Source organism: Daldinia vernicosa (genome assembly GCF_022497035.1).
Source record: "Daldinia vernicosa strain CBS 139.73 unplaced genomic scaffold F5Y00scaffold_5, whole genome shotgun sequence".
In the NCBI taxonomy this organism is placed as follows: domain Eukaryota; kingdom Fungi; phylum Ascomycota; class Sordariomycetes; order Xylariales; family Hypoxylaceae; genus Daldinia; species Daldinia vernicosa.
Genome location: NW_025953921.1, coordinates 164,278 through 187,146, shown reverse-complemented (window position 1 = coordinate 187,146; position 22,869 = coordinate 164,278). Strand labels below are relative to the sequence as shown.

Sequence of the window (22,869 nt, the reverse complement as noted above, 5' to 3'; positions counted from 1 at the left end):
AGTTTAGAAAATATTAAATGTGTACTTCCAAGCCTCATTACGGCTTATTATAATACACATATTGATTTAACCAGTATATTCTAAAAGATTGACCAATCAAATTAAAGCATTCAATTGTCAATTCAATTCAATTCAATTTCAACTACCACATCTACACATTTACACATTCGAATAACTTTACGATTTTAGCAACTACAACATTATAATTGGTACTATTATATAGCTTTAATTGATGCGAAAATAATAATTCAAGTTGCATGCTTATACGTCGTGTTTTTACACCATTATAATGTAAATGAAAAAAGCCTTATTCGAGAAACCGGGTATAGGTCTTTGGGATGTACCCGACCGTATATACTTGCTAGCACGTGACACCCTTTACAAGCACCTCGATGAAGTCTTTTCAACTAAGCTCCGAATACTTTAATAGCAATATAATACTCAATGCTCATCGCATAGGCATGCAACTTGGACCATTAGTTTCGCATCAATTAAGGCTATTAGATAGTACTAATCATAATGTTTCAATTGTTGTTTCTGTGAAGTTATTTTAATGTATAAATGTAGTAGTTAATATTGAATTGAATTGAATTGACAATTAAATCCTTTAAAGTTGATTGGTTGATCTTTAAAAGTAAGCATACCCTTTAAAACCATATAGTATTTAATGTTATAAGGTATGTATTTATAAAGAATGATTCATTTTTCGTATATAAAATGCGAAGTACCGTGATAGATCGAGCTAATTGCACTAACCTGTGGCTAATTACCCTTTTAAGCTAAGTTCGCATAACTTTTTTCATTTTGGCACAGTTGTTAGTCTGGTCAACCGTACGGGGCCTCGGAATTGCTCTTACTTATCTGGGCGAGTTCCTAGGCAAGTTGGCGAAGAACGAACGACATCTTGAGAAACTACGCAAGCTCTTACCGTACGATACCTAGTAGATATACTAGTAGTATTACCCTAGTAAGTTTAGTACCTAAAATGCCTTAGGAAGTAGGTACCAAGTCGCCTAAGTAGGTAATTTCAAATGTCGCTAATGAGGAAATCAATGCAGACAATACGCTATCATTATGCCTACCCTGTGTTATTGCCCTATACGGAATTTGTATACAGATGGAGATAACAGGTAGTAATAGTTAACCAACAGACCAACAAGTCAAACTAAAACTTCTTTTACCCACCCAGCCTTATCCTAGCTTCAACACCAATTTCTCCCGCATGCTTCCTTTTAACGGCGGCATAGAGATAGGGCGTAAGATCATCGCGAGTAGCTTTATAAGGCGATGACAAGCAAGTAGGGCGTCTTGACAATCAACCCGACTATTGTCGCTTCGTTCTACTTTATTCTTCGGCGTTTAATAGACCCTGTCTCTAAGCACGCGCCCGGACGGCACAGAAATATCCAAAATGGAGAAGAACCCGGATAGGACCACAGCTGAGTCTGTACGCGATGGGAGACCAGATGATGTCGACAATGCGTACGAGTTTGCAAAGGAGCACGCCGTCGGCCCCTTGAGTGACGAGGATAATAAACGCATCTTGCGCAAGATCGATCACCATCTGTTACCCCTGGTATACATACACTGATACATTAAAAACCTCGTCCATCTAGTCGCATTGACCAATTGCTAACGATATCTGGCAGATGATCATCACCTATACTCTGAACTTCATGGACAAGAATGCCCTCTCCTATTCGGCCAATTTTGGTCTCATCACTGATAACGTGCGTTTTTAATAGTTTCTCATCCGTAAATCTGTAAGGCGACTAAGTTTTACTGCCTTAGAACCTAGTAGGAAACCAGTACAGCTGGGCCTCCGGATCCATTTTCTATCTTACGTACATGGTTTCCCAGCCTTTTGTCGCTCGCCTGATTGTTCGGTTCCCTATCGGCCGCTTCGTCGCCGTTGCTACCACACTTTGGGGCGCTGTGTTGATGACCACGGCGGCGTCGCGTTCTTTTGCTAGTTTAATGGTCATCCGTGCCATCCTAGGTTGTCTAGAATCTTGCATCAACCCCGCCTTTATTGTCATATCCTCTCAATGGTGGACGCGCGACGAGCAACCGCTGCGGATTTCGTACTGGTATCTCGGTAACTCGATCGGCCAAGTCTGTGGTGGACTTCTCGGTTATGGTATTGCTCATATCACGAACCATAATGTTCCGAACTGGGGCTGGTTCTTCCTAATTTTCGGTGCCATCACCATCCTCTACGGCAGCTTCCTGTTTTACTACCTCCCTGATTCACCATTGAATGCTCGTTGGCTTTCCGACCATGACCGAGCCTTGGCCATCGAGCGTGTTCGGAGCAACCGTACTGGAGTCGAGAATCACGTATGGAAGTGGTCACAGGTCAAGGAGTGTGTACTGGATATACAGTGCTGGATTCTTGTAGCAACATTTTTCCTCGACGATATCCCTTCTGGCGGAGTTGGTTCGTTTGGCAGCATAGTAGTCAAGGGGTTTGGTTATGAAACTCTCTATTCAACCCTTCTTCTAGTACCCTTGGGTGTGATCCAAGCCATATGCATCCTCTTCGGAGGTTTCATGACCAGGCGCTTCAAAAACATCCGAACTTGGCTTATCGCTGGTATGTGTTTCTCGACACAAACGTATCTCTTCACTCATTTTTTTCGCTGACCGTACCTTATTTAGGTTGCCAAATTCCGGCGCTTATCGGAGCGGTTCTGCTCTACACTCTGCCTCGGGAAAATTCGCGTGGGCTGCTCGGCTCGTACTATATTGTACAAACGCATGGTATAGTCGGCACACTCACCATGTCGCTGGTGGCTAGTAATTTTGCTGGATATACGAAGAAAGCTACCGCATCCACGATGATGTACGTAGCCTTCTGCGTCGGACAGGTCGTTGCTCCTCAGCTTTTCCTCACAAGCGAGGCGCCAGCATACAAAACCGCCTTTCTCGCTGCTTTCGTATGCTTTGCTCTGTGCATCGTGTTCACCATTGTTCTACGATTCTACCTTATTTGGGAAAATAAGAGACGAGACCAACTTCACTTGACAGAAGGCGAGCTTAGCAACACCGACGACGAGTTCCTCGACCTGACGGATAAGCAGCAAAAGGCTCATTTCCGTTATGTCCTCTAGGAAATAACATTCGCTACATGGGGTGATCTGTAGGAAGATAGGTAACATCTATGTGTGCCTCCTGTTTGGTAGGAAGGACGTATCTATGCATATTATGAATTTCTAATACCTACCTAATATACAGCGGAGATGCAATGAGCGACGTGTTGCTAGCGGGAGTTTCTAAGCGATCTATTATTGGAGGAATGAATACATCATCTATTACGAGGTTAACGTGGAAGAGAAGAGGAAAGGAAACGGGGGGCTCTTTGCTTGCAAGCACGAGTTGCAAAATGAAACTACCAACATATTACATATTACATTCCTACCATATTTCAAAGCTACATCTATGTCTGTCTATATGTAGGATTTGTAATATTCATAACATAATAATCTTCTATCTCGCAGCCGTTGGTTGCATTGCATATTGTTCTTATATAATGCATTGATCACTGAAACTAAGCTTTAGTAACTCACGAGCTAACATTGTTAGGCGCGGGGTTCCCCGGACTACCAAGCCAGCGGAACGGAGCCGAGATAAGTGAGTTGTTCTTAGTTAAAGATAGGAAGGGTTCTAGGATGTAAACCTTGCACACGTGGTTTGACGCCGTTTGGAACCGGACTGTTTTAAGTGCTCTCTTAAATTGTTGTATTATGTACTAGTGCACGTAGCGCACGTACAATACAATACAGTTCCGTAGTCGCGGGTCCGTTCCGTACTCCACAATCGTTGTTACTACTACATAGTGTATGTAAGTGCTACGATGTGTTACGATGTGTTACGATGCGCACTGTATCAAGTACCTGAGATCGGCAATCATGACATTTATGTACGACCGACGCTATTCCCGGTCTTCGACCAGTCTCTCGGCTCGTTGATTTCCTAATGGGTACTTAATAACTAAGGGGGGGACTTTATTCTATTGATACGTGATACGTTCTATTGATACGATAATGGCCTACATATGGATACATGATGAGAATATAATATAATGGTCTTGGCAATCAGGTAGGTATTGGCTCCATTTCTTGGAGCTTGTGTAAATCAGATGGTTGAGTATCATAAATGAAAACCTCATTGTTGTTAAGCCGAGCATAGAATTCTTGTGAATGATACGATACTACTAAGGCATGGAAAAGAAGAGATGGCAAGGACGGCCTCGTCGCCGGGACCGGCATCATAACGAAGGGATAGCTTTTCTTGGCATCAAGAGCAACGTTATTTTGACTATTATTCTTACTGCTATTACTGCGTACTTTCTCTCAGCCCAGTGGCATGCCTATCGACATCCAGAGCATCCCAGCATCACGTATCAAATTAGCCCTGCAGACCTAAAATACGGCCTTTCACAATGCACTCTAAACAAGCAACGTCCCGTCGTAGACAGGAATCTAGCGTCTTCTCGTCTAGAAACTCAACCCGTGGGTACTCGTATTATTCTACATAACACAACACTTATCGATGGCGATGGCACTGTTACTCAAGACTGCATTATCGAAATGCAAGGTGGGATATTTACAAAGGTCTCAAAAGCTGAACTGGGTTTTCTGGAACCAGCTTCTCCCAACGATAGAGTTATTGACTTACACGGTCGAATTGTAACGCCAGGACTTATAGAGATGCACTCACATGCCGGCGTCCGGGAGACGCCCCAACTATGGGCCACCGAAGACGTTACTGAGACCTCATCTCCGGTAACACCTTGGGCCCGTGCAGTTGACGCCTTGAAGCCTCATGACCAGGCCATACCAGTTATTGCTAGTGGTGGTGTGACAACCTCTCTAGTACTAACGGGAGCGAAAAACTTGATCTCAGGGGAAGGCGTTCTCATCAAGATGAAGCGAGCGAACTCGGTTAGCGAACTTCTCATTAATACGACGGAAAGTGGCGGCAAGCCGCAGAGATATCTCAAGATGGCTATGGGCGAAAACCAAAAGAGGCAGTTTCAAAACGTGCCTGGAGGGCCGTCGACGAGGTTAGGAGAATCGTACTGGTTCCGGAAGGCCTATGATAACGCACGGCGGGTGAAGCAAGAACAAGATCGGTGGTGTGAGGCTGCCTCGACGGCGAAGGGGCTGGCATCGATAACGCATGAATACCCTCGCTCGCTTGAATGGCAGACACTAGTCGACGTCTTACGTGGGGATGTACGTGTAAACGTGCATGGCTACGAGACCGAAGACATGCTAGCTATGTTTGATCACGCCGATGAGTTCGGGTTCAACATTACGGCGTTGCACCACGCGCTCCATACAAATTTAATCATGGACCAACTTAAAGATAGGGGTATAGCTATTGCCGGCTTCTCGGATTCTTGGGGCGACAAAAAGGAGATCTATAATATTAGTTCTCGCTTCCCAGCAATGATAGCTGAACATGGCATCCCTCTTGCTCTCACTCGGGACCACCCGGCGGAACATGGCCAATGGCTACTGTATGAAGCCCAGATCGCGCATCACTTTGGCCTCAGTGCGGAGAGTGCTATTTCATCCGTCATCTCAGTGCCAGCTCGCCTTCTAGGTCTAGACAACAGGTAAGTACAAAAGCATATTTACGTACCTTAGGCATCATAACATTCCATGGCCCATCTAATCGAATGAATTGATATTAACAACCGTTATAGGCTCGGATTTGTCAGGCCCGGCTACGATGGCGATTTAGTAGTATGGAACCGCCATCCCTTACAGGTCGGTGCTACACCCCTCGAAGTGTACATCGGTGGGAATAGTGTAGTCCGGGCCTCAGACAGCTTGTGGAAAGCTTCGGAATCTAAACCAGATTTAAAAGAAGCTCCTATATCGCGACCCAGTGATACACCCGAGACCGCATGTATACCGGGCCAATCTGACATTATCATCCGCGGCTCAAGAACAAGCTTTATTAGTGACGATGGGTTGCGGAATGAGCGTCCCGAGACAGGGAATCTGACAATCGTTGTACGCGCCGGCCGCGTCGTTTGTGTAGGCGAAGGCAAATGCGATACCGCAGCAAGACAGGCGATGGAAGATCAAGTTCCCCTGGTAGATGTGCGGGATGGACACATACTTCCCGTAAGTCGAAATCATCTCCAAATTCCATTCCAAGAGTCTTACCGAAAGCTAGGGCCTTACGGTTGTCACGCGGCAGCACGGCCTAACTGAAATGCGTCAAGAACCATCTACATCAGACGGTTCTTCAACAGGCGAGGAATACGAAAGGCCTCTCTCAAGCCGGTTCGGTATCAAATTTGATGGCATACATCTTGAGAGATCTCACCGGAGCGGCGTAACTCGAATTGTAACGCCGCCATTGACGAATGGCTTCTTCCATGGGATTAGCACTTTATTCCGATCGGGGGCCAAAAGTGGTATGTATATCTGTTTCGTATTCTAACCATAGCTGTTGGACAACAAGGCAGTTGAAGACGACGTTATTAGGTTGCAAATCGCTGATTCCTCCTAGTCCTTGACGACGGCGCTATCGTCGAGCCCAACGCTGCTCTACATTTCACGATTGGACACGAGGCCAAATGTAAGTCTTTGCCGCTCCCTTCCCCTTGTCCGCTGCTCGTAGAAGCTAAGTTGACCACCTAAAATAGCATTTCGAACACCTTCTATAACTTCTCAAATAAGTAAGCTACGAGACCTCCTTACGGTGGACAAACATCTCCACCCTATTTACGATAGCGCGGCGAAAGGCAATATTGCCGTGGTTATCCACACGAATAACAAAGATGTCATTGCGCACATGGTAGCTCTGAAAAAGGAGACGGGTGCTCATATCGTCATAATGGGAGGATCGGAATCACATCTCCTAGCTGCCGAGCTTGCAGAAGCCGACGTGCCGGTTATTGTCGCGCCATTTTGGGGGTGTGAGCCTCTCTTCTGGGATGCTCGCAACTGCTTACCAGGCCCTCCCCTAACAGACCGCTTAGGACCGCAGGTATTAATAGATGCAGGCGTCAAGGTCGGTATCTCTAACTGGGACGACACGAATAATCATATTCGCAATAGCATCTGGGAAGCTAGTTGGGTTGCAGGCCCGGGAAATGGGAGTTTGGCGCTGGACCTTGTGTCTAAGAATATCGAGGATATTCTGAGGCTTCCGCGCAGTAGGGATTTTGTCGTATATGAAGGTGACCCGTTTGAGTTTGGGGCGCGTGTCGCCTTGATCTTTGAAGAGGGAAAAGTGCAGAGGTGTTATCCAGATGTCGACTAGGATTAATATTATTAGACGTATACCTACTACGCAGCTAATACTCGATACAAAATAAAATAAACTATAATACGCATACCTCATATTCTGTGGTTCTGTGGCCTTAAGTATTGGGATTCAACACTAGGTACGCATCGCTAGAGTTGACAGACCTAGATAGACTGTATGTCCAGGTTAAAGATACTGTACTCGGAGTTGAAGGAATTTCGTACCTATCGGCCCTTCCGAAGGTCGGCCGCTGGATTTTAAGCGATCGGGGAGTTGGTTTCCCGTTTCGGGTGCGCCGGCGGTACGAGCCGCACGAACCATGGATATCGATCGGATGGAGCACCGCTAATATGACGAAGTTCACACGTGTCGGACTAATAATGCATGGTTTTAAGGATTCTAGATGCTGATGTGTTTGACTATTAGCAAGGTCTGATTTCTATTCGGAAAGTTACTCGGGAATTGCTCTTGGTAATTGGTAATCATTTTGTCTCGTACTGCTAAACGAATCGCGTTGCTTGTTCTAAATACGTCGTAACACAATCCTATCGCGAATAATAACTTACGTTAAGACATTTTGAATTTACAGATAGTTAGATGGATATTGTATTTTTACGGAATCTCTAGCTCCTAACAAAACACCAAGGAATGATTTCCACTCTCCCTATTTTCTTACATACCTACTTGCGTTTCTAACCATACCTACCTAGGTATGCTTTATAGCTCTAGACAGTTAACGTACTTTATAATTATATAGGTTAACTAAGTCTAAAGCTCAAACGTAATAGGAAACCTAGGTACTTACCGCGTCCCGAACGAATCGAACACCGATAGCCTCAAAGTCAGAAATGCGTAGATTTAACCACCAAGCCTGTTTCCGTTCCTACTTTCGATAATTATTTAGGTATATCATCCCTAAGCAATCCGCGTAATATCAGCAAAACAGCCGAAACCTAGGTCTAGGTTTACAACCGAATATGAATATTGCTCTTGGCCTGTCCTTCGAGCGCCAGGGAGAACGCAAATAGAACCCCTCCTCCGGCCGCATCGTACTCCTCTACTACGTCGTGCCGTCAGAGGGCCGTTGAGTCAGTATACTATGTGGCAAGGCTCGAGACTTACAACGATATATCCTAGCCAACCGTAAACACCATTATTCGGTTTACCCTTCTTCGACCATCAATACAACTACATCACCTTTATCATACCTTACTATCCAGAGGCATTTCAACTCTCAAAAGAATACGGCGCGTTACTACGAAGAAGGTAATAGGTGGTTAGGTACCAATGCCAGGCAGTGGAAAGCATTCGTGGATTAAATCTACGGAGTTTCCTAACACTAGGTACCTAGGTAATCAAGGGGAGCTACCTACCAATATATGGCAGACTCCCCCTTCGTAGAATCAGCAAACGAATTGCACTTCGGGGCCATCGCGAATTTTCCTACATGTAGCAATTATTACAAAACAAATTACATTACATCCCCAACCGCAGACGACAACGCGTTCCAAATGCAAATATTGCAATTCCGACCCTCCAACCTTAACCAACCACTCCATTCTCATTGCCGTCGATGCAGTTTTCCACGCGTTCATTTCTCGGGCTGCGTGTCGAGATTCTCTTGGCCTCCGCTGAGGCGCGACGATCGTCGGGTAGGTATAGAGGTACGTCTCTGGGCGTTCTTTCGCGAAGGCGGAGTTTCGGTCTGGGGTCGAGCCTGGGGAGCGGCAAGCGAGGAGGTTCTATCAGCAACAGACAGGCTAGGGCCTGCAGTAGACTGTTCGTCGTGGGGTTTGTTTGAGGCGGCAACTTTCTGGTTTTTCTTGGAAGGGCGTCCTCGTGGTCGTCGTCCGGCTTGGGATTTAGCTGGGTACTGTATCTGAGCTTGAGCTTGAGCTGGAATTTGAGCCTGGGAATTTCCGGCTGACTTTCGTCGAGTATTGGTACTTGATCTTGGTGTTGTGCTAGACTGCTCCTTAGCGGCAGCGGGCGTGGCGGCCTTCTTGTTGGTCAAAACAATACGTATTGGGCGTTTCTTCTGAACTTCAGGTTGAGTCTGTTCTTCGTTATGAGGCTGCGTAAGCACCTCTTCTTGAGCTGTAGCATCTGGAGGAGGCACGGTGTTAGATTTCTGCAACGCTACGCTCCTCGCTAGACTCGCAGCGTTCTCTGCGGTAACCCCAGAGAATCTAGGTTGTTTCTTAGCCATCGGTTGGGCCTTCAATCGGGCCTTCAGCTGAGCCTTATTTTCATGCCTGAATTTAGGTTCAGGCAGGGGTTGAAGCTGAGGCTGGGCTTGACGCTGAGGCTCGATTAGGGGCTTAGATTCAACGATGTGCGAGTTTCTCTTTTCCTGAGTCTCTAGAACCTCTGACTGGGCTAGTGGATGAATTCCGAGTCCGGTATTCGGTACCTTCTGCGGTAACTCCTCGATCACGTCATGGGATGGCTTTCGCTTTCGATCCTGTACTACCCCTATTAGTTCTGGCATAGTGGTATTTGAAGGGCCATATGAATTATTCTCATCATTCTCCTCCTCGGCCTCTACATCATTCTGGGCAAGGTATTGAGTAGCATCATTGTAAGTATGAGGGTTCGCTGCGGCTTGATTCGATGCGGTCTCAACGGTGTGGATCGGGATGGATTTGGTTGTAAATAAGGGATGGGGATCGGGATTCCTCAGGGCCTTGGTTAGGTCATACTCTCCATCCTCGCAGGTTATCCTTAACCTGCCGTCCCGTATTGACAATCGATGGAGACCCGTTCCGACTATTCCGGGGAGCATTCTTCTATCGCGGAATACAACCACGGACTCTTTGAAATTAATCCAGGCTATCTCGTTTTTCGCTAGATTTACCCTTCTGTAGTTATCAGCATGGACAGCGTGTTCGGGTGGTACAAATATATACTCCCCACCAAGACCGGGAGAGATCTCTCCATTGCTCTCTCCTATGTGAGGTGTATCGAAGTTCATCTTGTCACCGCCTGGGGATATAACTAAGTAACCTGGTGGTAGATAGAAGTGTAGAAGTGCCCTATGTCCCTTCTGATACAATTCTCTTGCCTCCTCATCTCCAGTTCCAGGTAAAAGGCGTTCGGCATCCTTCCGAGGCTGTAGTAGTAGCTTAGGGCGTAAGGAAGTGGAACTGGTATTGTTTACTAGGGAGCCGCGCAGAATGAGATTGTCCTCTAGCGCTCTTTCTATTACCCGAGTACGGTGCGAGATCATATCATCGAAGAAGCTTGTCTTTGGGTGGGTGCATAGTCGAGAATCAGAACTAACCGTCGAGTAAGGCTTTGAAGGTTGGCGTACTCCCTCGTGGCTATGATGCGTTGGATTCTGGCTATTAGGGAAGTCAGCTGTCAAAGATGTTGGATACTTAGCAGCATTGTCGCATATGGTGAAGTGGTGTGACTCAGAGAATGCTGGAATAGGTGGGTTGAGTATAGTATACTTGCCGCCTTCGAGGAGTTTCTTTATGCCCTCGGGACTGACTACGACAACCCCAGCAGGCAATCGAAAGGATTTGACTGTTGAAAAGAACTTAGTACTAGAGAAGGCTGCTTTCATAATATTGACAGAAATAGCAATCGATTCCGTCGAGAGGGATAAGACGCGCTTGGCGGTTAGGTCCTGAAATTCTCTGGCTTGTAAATCCTGATCTTGATAAGGCAAGAACTCGACAATTCGTTCTTCGTATTCCAACGATTCCGGGAGAAGCTCGAGTTTCAGGTCACTAAAATCGATATCCAGCGGCCAGTTATTGATATGTCTTGCATATTCCTTAAGGGGTTCTGAATACTTCTCGAGCCCTCTGGAGCGGAGGTATTTGCATCCATAAGCAACCGATTCTTCATCCAGCGTACGAGATGCGGGCTCCAAGTTATTTCGTTTCCCGAGGAATTCTCTAACTTCATCGCTAAATAGTTCAAGCGTAAGGCAAGCCTCTTGGAATGATCCAAGGCTATCGGATAGCACTTTTAGAATAGCCTCCCTTACGGGGAACTCAATAAGTGACCAGTAGGGTGTAGAGGAGAGTGGGAAGAATTTAGTCTTCGTTGGTACCGGAGCCTCAAGCATAGATGGACTCACATGCGAAGGTTGGCTGGAGGGCCTTTCATCGAAATCCAGGTTGCTAAAGTTGTGTGGGTCAAGAATAGGGATGCTGGAAGTGTTTTCCTCTGGGAGGTAGGATTGAGAGACATCCTGCCATGTGTGTTCTTGTGCAGCCAAGCCAGCGCGGCCATCTGCTGTATGTATTATTTGCAAATCCATGAAGCTTCCTTTGAAAATGCTTCACCATTAAGGTAACACATTAAATGTAACTTGAAGCTATGTTGAGAGAGGAGTTATTTGGGTATGTTTTGTATCCTGTGTGAAATACCACAACAATAGGAAATAAGAAAAGAGGAAAGTAACGTGATGAATAATGGCATTAGAGATCGGGAAGGTGCAGGTTGGCTAAAGAAAAGCTGGAGCCTGTGTGTTTTGGGCGATACAATACAATGCCAACTGGTCGCCTAGGAGATTTTGGTATGATAAGGAAGAGTTTGCCAATATCTTGGAGTTGGCAATGACTAGGTACCTACCTAGATATCTCTTGCAACTGCTAATGAAAAGGCAGCCATCGGGAGGCCCATAAAACTCTGAGGGGTCCAGGTAAGCAGTAGCTTTGATTGTCTCGAGAAACTTCAGAAGCGGGAGTTGAACGAAGGGGTATCCTAGGCAACCTTAGTAACGATATGTGCATAAAAGGTGAAGTTGTAGAAAACGAGTGATTAACTTAGGTACATGATGTCTAACGAATTCATCTTAGAGGGCCCGTATTTATTCTCGAATGCTGTAGTCTTTATTCCTGATGATTGAACTGCAATATTACCCAAATCCCACTTAGGTAGTAGTTGCTTGGAATTTTCTAGACAAATATATAATCCAGAGAAGACATCCAAGGATATATGATACTGCTGAAGCTCTTGCGTCATGAATGTTTGATGTGATTATATTAACATTACGAGTAGGTTATGAATTTGGGGTGTTGTTCTCTTTGGGAGAGCCGTTTCCAGATCTCGATAAGGGGGGAGACTTCTGTTCTCAATATCATGACTGTCTACTTGTTATCCCACCGTGTACCTGAAACTCCCACTGCTTATCCATATTGTAATTGTAATAGAACGTTAACATAAAGCAATGTTATCATATCCATCTAAATATTGGGCACTGGGTAGGTTCTTCAGAGACACCCCAGAGCATCAATCGTCATTCAATGGAAAAAACTTCGTTGTTCCGCGAGGAACTCCGAACTAGGGACCTACCATGGAATGATATAGCATTAATACCGAAAGTATTCTTTGTTCTAGAAGGCTTATCTAGAATCCTGATAGCTTCAATACACTGCTGAATCGATGGCTCCACGATGATATCCATTATTCTACACTCTTATGGAGAGGTTGCTACAATACGTGCCAAAGATTATGCAGTATTATTGAGTAGTGTTCCCATGATATAGCACTGTGAGTGGTTAATAATGTGATGTCTTTATATTAGACATGAAATTATTCCTTTGACCTGGAGCTTGTACTCGCCTATTAAAGTGCGGGAGAAATGTGTGCACGATTCAGGAGTTAGTGAATAATACCTTGTAAGATCCAACGGAAAGCTATGATGTTTAGGTTTGGCGCCCGCACATTGCTATAATCATAGTCACATACAATAAGCCAAGCCGATTGTTGAGAAAAAGATTCGTAATAGTAATAGTGTCTTAGTGATTTTGTTATGGTTATAACACACTATTAGTAACTTTTGTACCATTGTCCCGCCTATGTGACTACCAACCGTCAAACCTCCAAAAAACAGTAGCATGGGTATATGCCATCCAGTACGCCGTTGCTAATCATTATAGCTTGATGAAGCCAACCATGCCGCCTGCCACCCTCAACCTGATGCTTGATGTATGCTCCTATAAAATCAATCAAGTAACTTGCGTGATGACTGGTCTAGGACCATACTAACTGGGTCCTTCTTCCATGTCATCATCCACCATGTCAACGAATGGAACAAATCTTTCGCGGTCTAAAAAGCGATCATTATCTAGTGCTTTGAGCTCACCAGGTTCCCCCATCTCCTCATTTTCGTCAAAAGTGGCTTCGATGCCTCTCTTCAGTTTGTGTACATTGCTTGAGGTACCGTTTGTTTGTGTTGAACCACTATCGAGCTCATGTCGGTGCACAGTACGTTGTGCGGAAAGTAGATCCTCATACGATTTGAGAACGAACCTAAGATCGTCGTTTAGGCAGACGCAGAAGCGCTTGAAGTGGACAAATTGGCAAGCTTCAATCATACTCATTCCGAAAACAGACATGAGGTAGGCCACAACAACGCCAGCAGAACGATCGTTTCCTGTTTCGCAGAAAACTAAAACTTTTCCTCTTTGGAACTTGTCGTGGGGAATTGCCATTTTCCCATCCTCAACCTGCATCTGCGTATTGCTAATACGTTGTCGACGGAAAACATTTAGCATGTGGTCATTGATGGTTCGAACAGCCGCGGGAAAGGCGCGAATGAGCTCATTATAACCAGAAACATCAACGTATTCGAGCTGGATGCCGAGTTCTTGCGCCACCTTACTGGGTGCCATTAGGTGCATGACAGCCATCTGGGAATCTCGTGCGGCCAGTAGCATTGTGATACCTGTCTTACTTAGCCACTTGCGATCTCGAGCGATGCTCGAGGGGCCGAGGTAGAGGAAGTCGAGGACAGGTTGTGCGACACGACGGTTCTCATATGCCCAATTAAGAGCCGAGTCCTGAGCTAGCTGCTCTTTATAGTTCTGGGTGATAATCTTAAGGTCATCGGCGCTGAGTGAAGCCGGGTCGACCTTTTCGTAAGTTGGCACGATCTTGATATGCTCATTTGCACAATGTAGAGTGGGGGTGGGAATCATGATAGAAGGAGGGCTAGGAGGACGCATAGAATAAGGCGCTGCTGGAATAGCACCATGCCGGGGAGAAGTTAGAGGATCCATGTAAGCTATCTTCAACTGGACATATTCTTGCTTTATGGGCTAAAAAAAAGATAAGAAAAAAGACTGGTCGAGCTACTCGAGATTCTCGAGCTTCGAATCTAATATGTGTCAGTTGCTGTATGTTGTATGTGCAGAATAATAGGTAAGTTTGATGTTCAGATAAACAATAATAAATGATCGTCGCGAAGAAAACTTATTTTAGCTGGAAGGTGAGTGGGAGTAGATTGCCACGAGAAGAAAATGTTAAGCGCGAAGGCACACGGCTGATTGACGAGATGAGAAAACTAAAAAGCAAGTACATTTCGGCCGATTGTGCATCTACAGCCGGCACCATCTGCATCTAGGCATCGACACTACATAAATTATATGTGATGAGGGGCAGTACCTGACTGGGTACCTCTTGTTTGTTTCCAATATGCACACCGTACCTTACGTGTAACTAGGTACATTCAATAGGTACCTTATGTCAGGTTGCACCCATCTTTAATCAATGAGGTAGGTACCATAACCTTGTGTACATCGTTATTATCATCATCATCTTCTTCATACTCATTGGAACCCACCTGTGTCTGAATTGTTCTAAATACCTTAGGTACCTAAGTCAAGTTAAACAACTAACAGAAGTGTAAAAGTGGATACCCTGGCTCTCATATATTCTCGTATATTATATCTTAAAGCACGTTAGACAGGCGGGATTCGTACAAATTAGAGCCATTAAAGCCACTGAACCACGACCCATGGGCGAGTAAACATAACTATTGGCCTTTCGATAATCGCTACGGAAGTTCGCTAGTACCAATACTACTCTCCCTAGCAAGTGGCGATGTGAATTCTGGTGTAACGGATCGCGACTCGACGCCTGGCCTCTTCGATCTGGAGTTGGTTGAAAGGTGCTTCTTTCGCCTCTTTTCAGAAGTAATCGAGTTCATGCTGCCTCTCCTACTACGGCTACCTTCCTCCGACTCCACTGGCGGTGTAGGACTTCGTGTTGATCCAGCCGAGTTACTAGCTCTCCGGAAACTACCACTCCTAGTACGCTTATTCTCCTTCGACAGACCGGAATGTCGATGATGTATGCTTTTCTCTGCATCGCCTACCCCAGAGCCATGTAAATGTGCCTTGTCCTCTACCTTCGAGGTTCCTAGTAGCCACCACAACCATCCGTTTTGTTCTTTTGCCAGCTGCCTTTCGCGGGCTTTTAGTTTAGTTCTCAATAACGCTCGGCGCTCGTTCTCCCTTTCCCAGTACTCGCTTCTGTAAAGCTCCCAATTTTCCCGGAAGTGAGGCGAAAAGGGTTTGGGCCATAGTAGAAGTTTGACGTAGTCTCCCCCGGGCGATAGGTCTTCCTCATGACCCCCCCTCTCCTCATCCGTACTGACGAAGGGGAGCGGAGGGTGATCGTGCCGGCCGAGATTTAGCTCTCGTTCGACTTCACGTAATATCGAAGGTTCCACGAAGTGATACTGGCCAGCCCTGCTAGAGAATGCGCCGTAGGTGAAGAAGAATCCTATGAGTGACACGAGCTCAACCCACCAAGACCTTTTGATTACAACCAATTTGCAGTTGAATCCACGCAAGCCTCTATTGCATATGCTAAACCAGCGCCGCGGCCACCTGATACCACGCTCCCATATACCAGTCGCCCAGACGAGTATACCTGTGACTATTCCGCTTATGAAGCACACTTTCTCTGTCATGTCCACGACCCAATATACCGAGCCGCCAACACCGCTACCGTCTTCTCGGGGTGCGAAGAATAGAGCATATCCAAATCCCGCTAACCACAGACACAGAAGGCTCAGGAAGAAGGTGTGCTTTCGCCGACGGGCGCGGAGTTCGAGGTACTGAGAGCGTAGCGAAGCCTCTAGTATTAGCATGTTGAGGTAGATCATGGAAGGCGAGCTTGGCGTGTGCTTTAAAGGATCGCCGGGCTTGTCTACACCGATAGGGCTCGTGCCCATTGGCGGGGATTTCATGCCCTGGCCGGGCTGAGGGGCTCCCTTAACGATAGAGTCGATAGTGTCGGACATGGTTTTCGTGTCGGTCGTGATCGTGACGGCTATGATACGAATCAAAAGAGGTAGCTCGGGACGTAAGTCCGCATCGACGTGATTAGAAGATTATAGGCGCATTTAGGAGTGCAAGTTTAAATTGTCGTAGTCTCGTAAATTAATAGGAAGAATTCAGATTCGTCAAGTTGTCGTAAGTTATCGTAATTACATAGGTATACTGTAGGATTTGTGATCTCTAGAGTGCCATCATCTTTTTTTTTTTTTTTTTTCTTGTTGACGTACAAAGTAGGTAGTTGTGGTTGTGGTTGTAGTTGTAGTTGTAGTACTAGTTCCTTCGGTTAGGTACCTAAAGTAGCGCTGTGATGAGTTAGTGTACATACCCCCACAAGGACAGCTGATAGTGATAGCAGCTGAAGCTTTAGGGTATGTGGTCATAGCTCTATCCCGAGGACCTAATCCTTGCCGTCCACCTGGTGCGGGGTGCTCGTGATGTTGCACCAAACCTAACCGTAGAAAATACCTATCTACCTGTCTACCTATGTAACCGAGATAGAAATCATAGATCTATTTATACCTACCATGTAACTTACGAGGTGTACATAAGGTAGGTATGTATGTATATTCATACTGAATAGAAGCTCAAAGAATGAGTAGCTCATTTATGAGAAAATATCTACGGATTAAAGTACAAAATAATTGTATCAAACTCGAGACTTTTGGTAGATCCATCTCCTAAACGTCTCTCCGAAGCATTAGGTTAGGTGCCTAACCAGCTAACCTAACACATGTTGCTCCGCAGTATCAGCCCACATGATTTCTGTAAACAAGAGCCTGACGCAGCACATGCAGGACCCTTAACTTATATCGAAATAGTCTCCGTCCTACATCCCGCGTAACTGGCGTACACATAGGTGCTGACGTATCCCGGTGACGATCTTGAGAAGAAAATGCCTAGTCTATACTGTTGTACTCCACGCTACAACAAGCATCGGTCGATAATCAGCTTTTCAGCTTTCTAGGGCTTCTTACGTTTTTTTTCTGCTCGTGGGGCACACAAGAATGAAGCATACTTAAACTTGGTCGACCCGCTGTTAGTTGGGATGGTTTTGTCTTTCAAATCCTAATATTTACCTAAGCATCTCGAAGATCGATCGATTAAGCCCGCTATACTTTTCTTCACAGTACCCATTCAGCCATTATGGATCCAGGCAAATCTTCTTCATATACCCACGCCTCAAACAATACAAGTTCCAAGGCTCCTAAAGGTCAAATACCTAGATCCGCTAAGCCGGCTTCTACCAAACTTGCTACAAGGCCGATCTGTGCCGACGTTAATTACCCGGATATCTTGCCCGGCGGATTTCAGCCAGGCAAGAAATGCATGCTCTTATAATGAGAGGCCATATGAAGGGTATCGGTATCGGATTCATTAGCAGGCCTAAGAGGTGTTCTCTAAGCCTTATTATACCCGAGACTCATAGTAGTTCTAATGAACTATTTTGATCAAAAGCCCAGAACGGTTGGCTGTGGCGGTGGTTATGGTTCTATGTGGGGTTCTAGCCGTCAAGAGTGCTTTTGTGGTCACTGGATCTGGCGTGAAGTTTTGTTGTACGAGACTTTGCAACACTCCCGATGATATGCGAAATAGCTCATTGCCTGGGGGGCTGGAGTCACACATATTCGCCTAACCTGGCCCCGACACGTCTAACATACGGTTAAATCCCCGGTATTGACGAAGCTATTAGCCATCGGATAACATGGCTGGAGCTCCGAAATCCTGCTCCTTACGACCCACAGGGCCGACCGAAAACAAAGACCGAAGATCATCAAATGACTGGTCTCACAACTATCGCAAGAAGAGATACATACCTACCTATCCATCGCAAAATATAAAGTGGTGAAAGGTTTCGAAGACGGGACAGGAAACGAGCCATCAGTTAGACTCAACGAAGCAGAGGTTATAACAAAATATCAAGACATACGAGCGATTTAAAGCTCATAACTGAGAGACCTGGAAAAGTGACTAATGAAGTAAATTTTCAAATTGCCTATAAATACTAGTCAGGCATATGTACGTTCCTGATTCATCTAGATTGGCACGGACTCTTAATAAGGGATAGATCTAGAATTCTAGATAACCTAATTATATCGCGGACTTAAGATCTTGGAGTTTCCCGAATGTCTAAATCCGCGTTACCACGCTAAAAGGAACCTTAACATGGATTGGCAGATACAGTTTGTATCAATGACTTGGCAAGATTCACTCTAGCGTGTTTTTGCAATAATTAAAAGGGATGATGAGGTAAATATAAAAGACTGATAAACTTTAAAATACAAGTCAATGTTTACTTGGAATGAATGGATATCTGTAGGATAGGACCGATAGGTGCTAGATATATGAATAAATTTGTGAGATGCAAAGCAAGGGTCGGCACGGGAGGATATAAAAGCCGAGCTGAAGATAAACTTCCCGTTTTTACTGTTCCGGCGTCCAATCTACCCACTAATTTATCTCATTCCCCTGACTATGTCTCGACCCGTTCAGCCAGCAGCCAATCCGAGCTGAGCAGCCCTGGGATCTCGTCTAATCCGGCTTACGCGACTAATCTTATTTAGAATCAAAAAGTTACCCGTTACCCGTTAGCTAACACCCGTGGATGGTCGGACTTTACTTTGCGCATTAGGTACTTCATACCAGCATACGTATGTACGTGGTCAATATAGTGGCTGTGCGTGTACCTACCTATGTAGGCTGCTAGGAGGTAGTCATCGCATTCCATGTCTCGGGTTTCGCCCCCCCGTAATTATATAAGAAAAGGCGTAGCCGGCTTTGCCACCCCTCCGGTATGCCCAAAGGTCCAACTTCAATCATCGTACAGTCGAGGAAGCTTGTGACCACTTTTGCGCGGACGCAGCACGCCGACAACACTATTTCTCCAGCGATAGTGAAGACCAATCTATCCCCTAAGGAGCCTATTCCAGTCCCATCCAGCATACCAATTGGACGACTACAGCGACCAATGTCAGCATCTCGGAGTGCCGGAGGGCAAACGTCAGAAGGAACAGAGATTCCCAAACCACCTTCTACGGGCATGTTTCCTTTAGGTTATAAAGAAGCTGCCTCTCAATGGGTACGTTTCATCATCTTATCTAGGACTTCATCGTATTATTGGATCTAGAACCTACCTATTCTGACCAAATTGTAGTGGAACAGTGTAACGCCTAAGATCGCTGAACGTAACGTGATATCATGCATACCATATCTTCGAGAAGCCATCGCGTCGGGTACGAGTTCTGCGACAGATGTCCCATCGGCGGAACATCCCGGGGAAGCTCAGACGTCGACGAAGATCGATCCCTACGGGCCAAGAATATGGAAGTCGACAATGGTAAAGTTGTCTGGTAAGAATAGGGGCTTAAATGAGTTCTCTGTAGAACGTGTCGGAGAACCCGTCGATGACACACTCGTTATGCTTCACGGATATGGAGCCGGGCTGGGCTTCTACTACAAAAACTTTGAGAATCTTAGTCGCGCCAAAGGCTGGAAGCTCTATGCGCTGGATTGGCTAGGGATGGGCAACTCCACAAGACCACCATTCAGGGTCTGCGCGAAGGATCCAGCGGCAAAGATTACGGAAGCGGAGAATTGGTTCATAGACGCGCTGGAAGAATGGAGGAAGATTCGAAAGATCGAGAAATTTACTCTTCTTGGTCATTCTTTAGGCGGCTACTTGAGTGTTTCCTATGCGCTCAAATATCCTGGCCACGTAAATAAGCTCATCCTCGCTTCTCCTGTCGGTATACCTGAAGATCCCTATGCTGTGAACGCCGACATGCCAGAACCAATGGAGTCGACATTCCAAGACGAGTTTGCCGTGGATCAGCAATTAACAACAGAAAGCCACAGTACTGACGGTCTTAACGGTAATAAGAAGATACAGCAGCAGGAAGCCAAAAAGCGACCGTATCCTTCATGGTTGGTTTGGTTATGGGACGCCAACGTGTCACCATTTAGTATTGTACGATTGGCGGGACCTCTAGGACCACGGCTTGCTTCAGGTTGGACCTCTCGCCGGTTTAACCATCTTACTCCGGAAGAGAAGCAGACACTCCACGACTATGCGTACTCGATTTTCAGGCAAAGGGGAAGCGGCGAATACGTCCTACCTTATCTCCTTGCCCCTGGCGCGCATGCGCGACGACCAGTCATCAATCGAATCCACCGTGTAGGTAGACAAGTCATCACCCCCGCAACTGAGACGGAACCGGCTGTAAAAGAAACCGGGTTTCCTATCGTTTTCATGTACGGGGAAAACGACTGGATGGATGTAGCAGGTGGTCTTGCTGCGGAGGAGAAGCTCAAGCAAGCTCAAGCTAAGATATTATTAAACGCCACCGAAGAAGAGAGGAGGAAAGAAAAAGGCGATGCAAAAGTTATCATCGTCAGCCGGGCTGGTCATCACCTCTACCTCGATAACCCAGACGAGTTCAACAAATACATCCGCGAGGAGCAAGAAGATACGAGACGACGGACGTTGCAAGAGAAGGCTCTGGCATAAGCTTTCATGTCTACCTATATATATAAGGGGGTGGTGGGTTTAAATGCATTGCCTGGCGTTTTGGTTGGATATTAGACTTGGGGCTTTTTTTGGTTGACGATAATACGATAATAATGACCAGAAGCTAACTACCCAGTACACTACCTATTCGCAAGTTACGGTACACCAACATTATATACATACTATATATTTAGATTTAGATTTATATTTATATTTATATTCAAGTATCACATTGTATCATGCTCATCTAGGCCAACAAGGGATCGTGTAACCCTCAAATGTCCCGAGATCAAGTGATTACATAAGGAAATGCTTAGATAGAGATACAAGATAGTAAGATTGATTAGATATTTGATTAGATATTTATAGTAGTACCTAATATTACTCAACCCATGCGCTCAACATTCAACGACCCACACCTCCGAATATACAATCTCCGAACATACATATCCCGGGTTGATTTCGCCGTCATTCTTGCTCCCATTGCGCTTCAACAACCTAGTGGCGTCCAAGTCAGTATCAGTACTTCCCAAAAAATATGTCAGAGGAGATAAGATTTTCGGCATTCCCAAAATTTAATGACTTACCTGTCGAATTGCGCCATAGCGTCTGGGAGCTAGCTCTCCCGGACGATACCCCGGAGATATGTATCCCGTGGCCGTTGGAGGAGGAGCCAGTACGCTGGCCACACGATCACGTCGGTCATGTTAGGTCGACAAACTATCTACAGCCCTTCCTTGTGGACACATGTTTCCCTACTATCATGCATGTGTGCCAGGAGTCACGTTACCTGGCGATATCCCGGTTGCGATTTCGATACTCACTCATAGCGGGCTGTCCCGTGCCATTCCGCGCATTCCGCCCCGACCTGGATATCGTCTACATAACCCTGTGCCGGCCTCCCACCGATATCAATGCAGTACCTAGGTGGGGCAGATATCCCCCTGGTACTCAGCATGTGGCATTAGACTTGCATACTATCAAGGATGGCAGCTTTCTCTGGATTCTGCTCAGCGACCCCTCCTTAGACCTGCGGACCATGTCTTGCGTACTTCCCGCGTCCGAAGCCATCCTAGACACAGCAGTACGGTTTCGGCCTCCCGTGCGACGGTGTCGGCTTCGCGATGTTGGGAGACCTTCGAATGGATCGGAGAATAATATCATCTGGGTGGACCGCGGTTACGATAGGCGCATGACCGGGATGGGCCGCTACCTGGAGGAGGTACGAGACACGGTGAGCACCGAGTTCGCCGAAGTTCTCGAAATTCAGGAGGTGCCAGAGCAGTACTTGCGCCGATGGAATGATGCGGAAGTCAGGTTCGATATCGAACTTATCGCGAGGACGTTCGAAGAGTATCGGGGTGGGCGCTGGGTACCTAGTTCAGAACATCCCGTCGGGTTCGACTGCCAATCCATCATATTCCCCGCCTCATGGCAGGCACTCGATAGTGCTAGAACCTACCAAGTCAGCGAGCTGGAAAGATGGACACCTTTGAGAAATCCCGAGACGTTTCGCGTCAACGATATCCAACAGAACGAGGTGCCCTTTGAATGATCTTGGGGAGAAGTTGTATAGAATTGCCATTTTGTTTATTGCCAGCGGGAAACCCCCCGAACACCGTTGCTAATGCCGCCGTTGTCGTCGCTTAGAAAGTATATAGAAACCGTACTAATAGACTACGTTACAAGGGTTAGGTAGATGTCCTATACGGAGTTTAGCCCCGGCCCCGAAGAGAGAAATGCCATCCTTCAAATGCCAAGAGGAAACTTGACTAGCATGAATTACTCTCAAGGCCGATAGCCCCAGTAAGTTCAGCTACAAAACTCCGCATAGCTACCTCCTCATTAAATGGCAAGCTACTACAAACCCCCTTCATAATAAGTTTGATTGGACAAGACATAAGGGGTATCCCATAAGGAGAGTATACTAGAACTTCTCATCAAACTTCGTTAGCTACTATTTTATGAACGCCCACATGGCAAACACTATTCCGAGACGTT

General features: G+C 46.0%; 7 protein-coding genes across 7 annotated transcripts; 4 read left to right on the top strand and 3 right to left on the bottom strand.

The window, feature by feature from the left end:
• Nucleotides 1-1,105: 1,105 nt before the first annotated feature.
• On the top strand, nucleotides 1,106-3,515 carry F5Y00DRAFT_226063 (MFS general substrate transporter). The gene is made up of 4 exons (XM_048006271.1): nucleotides 1,106-1,576; nucleotides 1,650-1,730; nucleotides 1,792-2,596; nucleotides 2,662-3,515. The coding sequence occupies exons 1-4, from the start codon at nucleotides 1,412-1,414 to the stop codon at nucleotides 3,111-3,113; spliced, it is 1,503 nt and encodes a 500-aa protein (XP_047868697.1). The 5' UTR covers nucleotides 1,106-1,411; the 3' UTR covers nucleotides 3,114-3,515.
• Nucleotides 3,516-4,223: 708 nt separating this feature from the next.
• On the top strand, nucleotides 4,224-7,290 carry F5Y00DRAFT_272417 (uncharacterized protein; the record flags this gene model as incomplete). The annotated part of the gene is made up of 5 exons (XM_048012969.1): nucleotides 4,224-5,626; nucleotides 5,717-6,143; nucleotides 6,196-6,439; nucleotides 6,535-6,603; nucleotides 6,671-7,290. The coding sequence occupies 5 exons, from the start codon at nucleotides 4,224-4,226 to the stop codon at nucleotides 7,288-7,290; spliced, it is 2,763 nt and encodes a 920-aa protein (XP_047868696.1).
• Nucleotides 7,291-8,425: 1,135 nt separating this feature from the next.
• On the bottom strand, nucleotides 8,426-11,551 carry F5Y00DRAFT_272411 (uncharacterized protein; the record flags this gene model as incomplete). The annotated part of the gene is made up of 1 exon (XM_048012968.1): nucleotides 8,426-11,551. One exon carries the CDS (start codon nucleotides 11,549-11,551, stop codon nucleotides 8,867-8,869), a length of 2,685 nt encoding a protein of 894 aa, XP_047868695.1. The 3' UTR covers nucleotides 8,426-8,866.
• Nucleotides 11,552-13,016: 1,465 nt separating this feature from the next.
• F5Y00DRAFT_226049 (phosphatases II) lies at nucleotides 13,017-14,660 on the bottom strand. Its single transcript, XM_048006270.1, has one exon. The coding sequence runs from the start codon at nucleotides 14,295-14,297 to the stop codon at nucleotides 13,281-13,283; it is 1,017 nt and encodes a 338-aa protein (XP_047868694.1). The 5' UTR covers nucleotides 14,298-14,660; the 3' UTR covers nucleotides 13,017-13,280.
• A 276-nt stretch (nucleotides 14,661-14,936) lies between these two features.
• F5Y00DRAFT_226048 (Spo7-domain-containing protein) lies at nucleotides 14,937-16,578 on the bottom strand. Its single transcript, XM_048006269.1, has one exon. It carries the CDS (start codon nucleotides 16,325-16,327, stop codon nucleotides 15,074-15,076), a length of 1,254 nt encoding a protein of 417 aa, XP_047868693.1. The 5' UTR covers nucleotides 16,328-16,578; the 3' UTR covers nucleotides 14,937-15,073.
• Nucleotides 16,579-18,833: 2,255 nt separating this feature from the next.
• Nucleotides 18,834-21,095, top strand: F5Y00DRAFT_226044 (alpha/beta-hydrolase). The gene is made up of 2 exons (XM_048006268.1): nucleotides 18,834-19,440; nucleotides 19,516-21,095. Exons 1-2 carry the CDS (start codon nucleotides 19,156-19,158, stop codon nucleotides 20,866-20,868), a joined length of 1,638 nt encoding a protein of 545 aa, XP_047868692.1. The 5' UTR covers nucleotides 18,834-19,155; the 3' UTR covers nucleotides 20,869-21,095.
• A 162-nt stretch (nucleotides 21,096-21,257) lies between these two features.
• Nucleotides 21,258-22,675, top strand: F5Y00DRAFT_154358 (uncharacterized protein). Its single transcript, XM_048004583.1, has one exon. It carries the CDS (start codon nucleotides 21,407-21,409, stop codon nucleotides 22,421-22,423), a length of 1,017 nt encoding a protein of 338 aa, XP_047868691.1. The 5' UTR covers nucleotides 21,258-21,406; the 3' UTR covers nucleotides 22,424-22,675.
• Nucleotides 22,676-22,869: the final 194 nt, after the last annotated feature.

Bases quoted from the DNA above. Each gene is read 5' to 3' on its own strand.
- F5Y00DRAFT_226048 (XM_048006269.1), bottom strand. From the start codon at position 16,327: ATGTCCGACACTATCGACTCTATCGTTAAGGGAGCCCCTCAGCCCGGC.
- F5Y00DRAFT_226063 (XM_048006271.1), top strand. From the start codon at position 1,412: ATGGAGAAGAACCCGGATAGGACCACAGCTGAGTCTGTACGCGATGGG. The intron at 1,577-1,649 runs GTATACATACAC...GATATCTGGCAG, and splicing joins ATCACCATCTGTTACCCCTG to ATGATCATCACCTATACTCT. The intron at 2,597-2,661 runs GTATGTGTTTCT...TACCTTATTTAG, and splicing joins CCGAACTTGGCTTATCGCTG to GTTGCCAAATTCCGGCGCTT.
- F5Y00DRAFT_226049 (XM_048006270.1), bottom strand. From the start codon at position 14,297: ATGGATCCTCTAACTTCTCCCCGGCATGGTGCTATTCCAGCAGCGCCT.
- F5Y00DRAFT_226044 (XM_048006268.1), top strand. From the start codon at position 19,156: ATGCCCAAAGGTCCAACTTCAATCATCGTACAGTCGAGGAAGCTTGTG. The intron at 19,441-19,515 runs GTACGTTTCATC...ACCAAATTGTAG, and splicing joins AAGAAGCTGCCTCTCAATGG to TGGAACAGTGTAACGCCTAA.
- F5Y00DRAFT_154358 (XM_048004583.1), top strand. From the start codon at position 21,407: ATGTCAGAGGAGATAAGATTTTCGGCATTCCCAAAATTTAATGACTTA.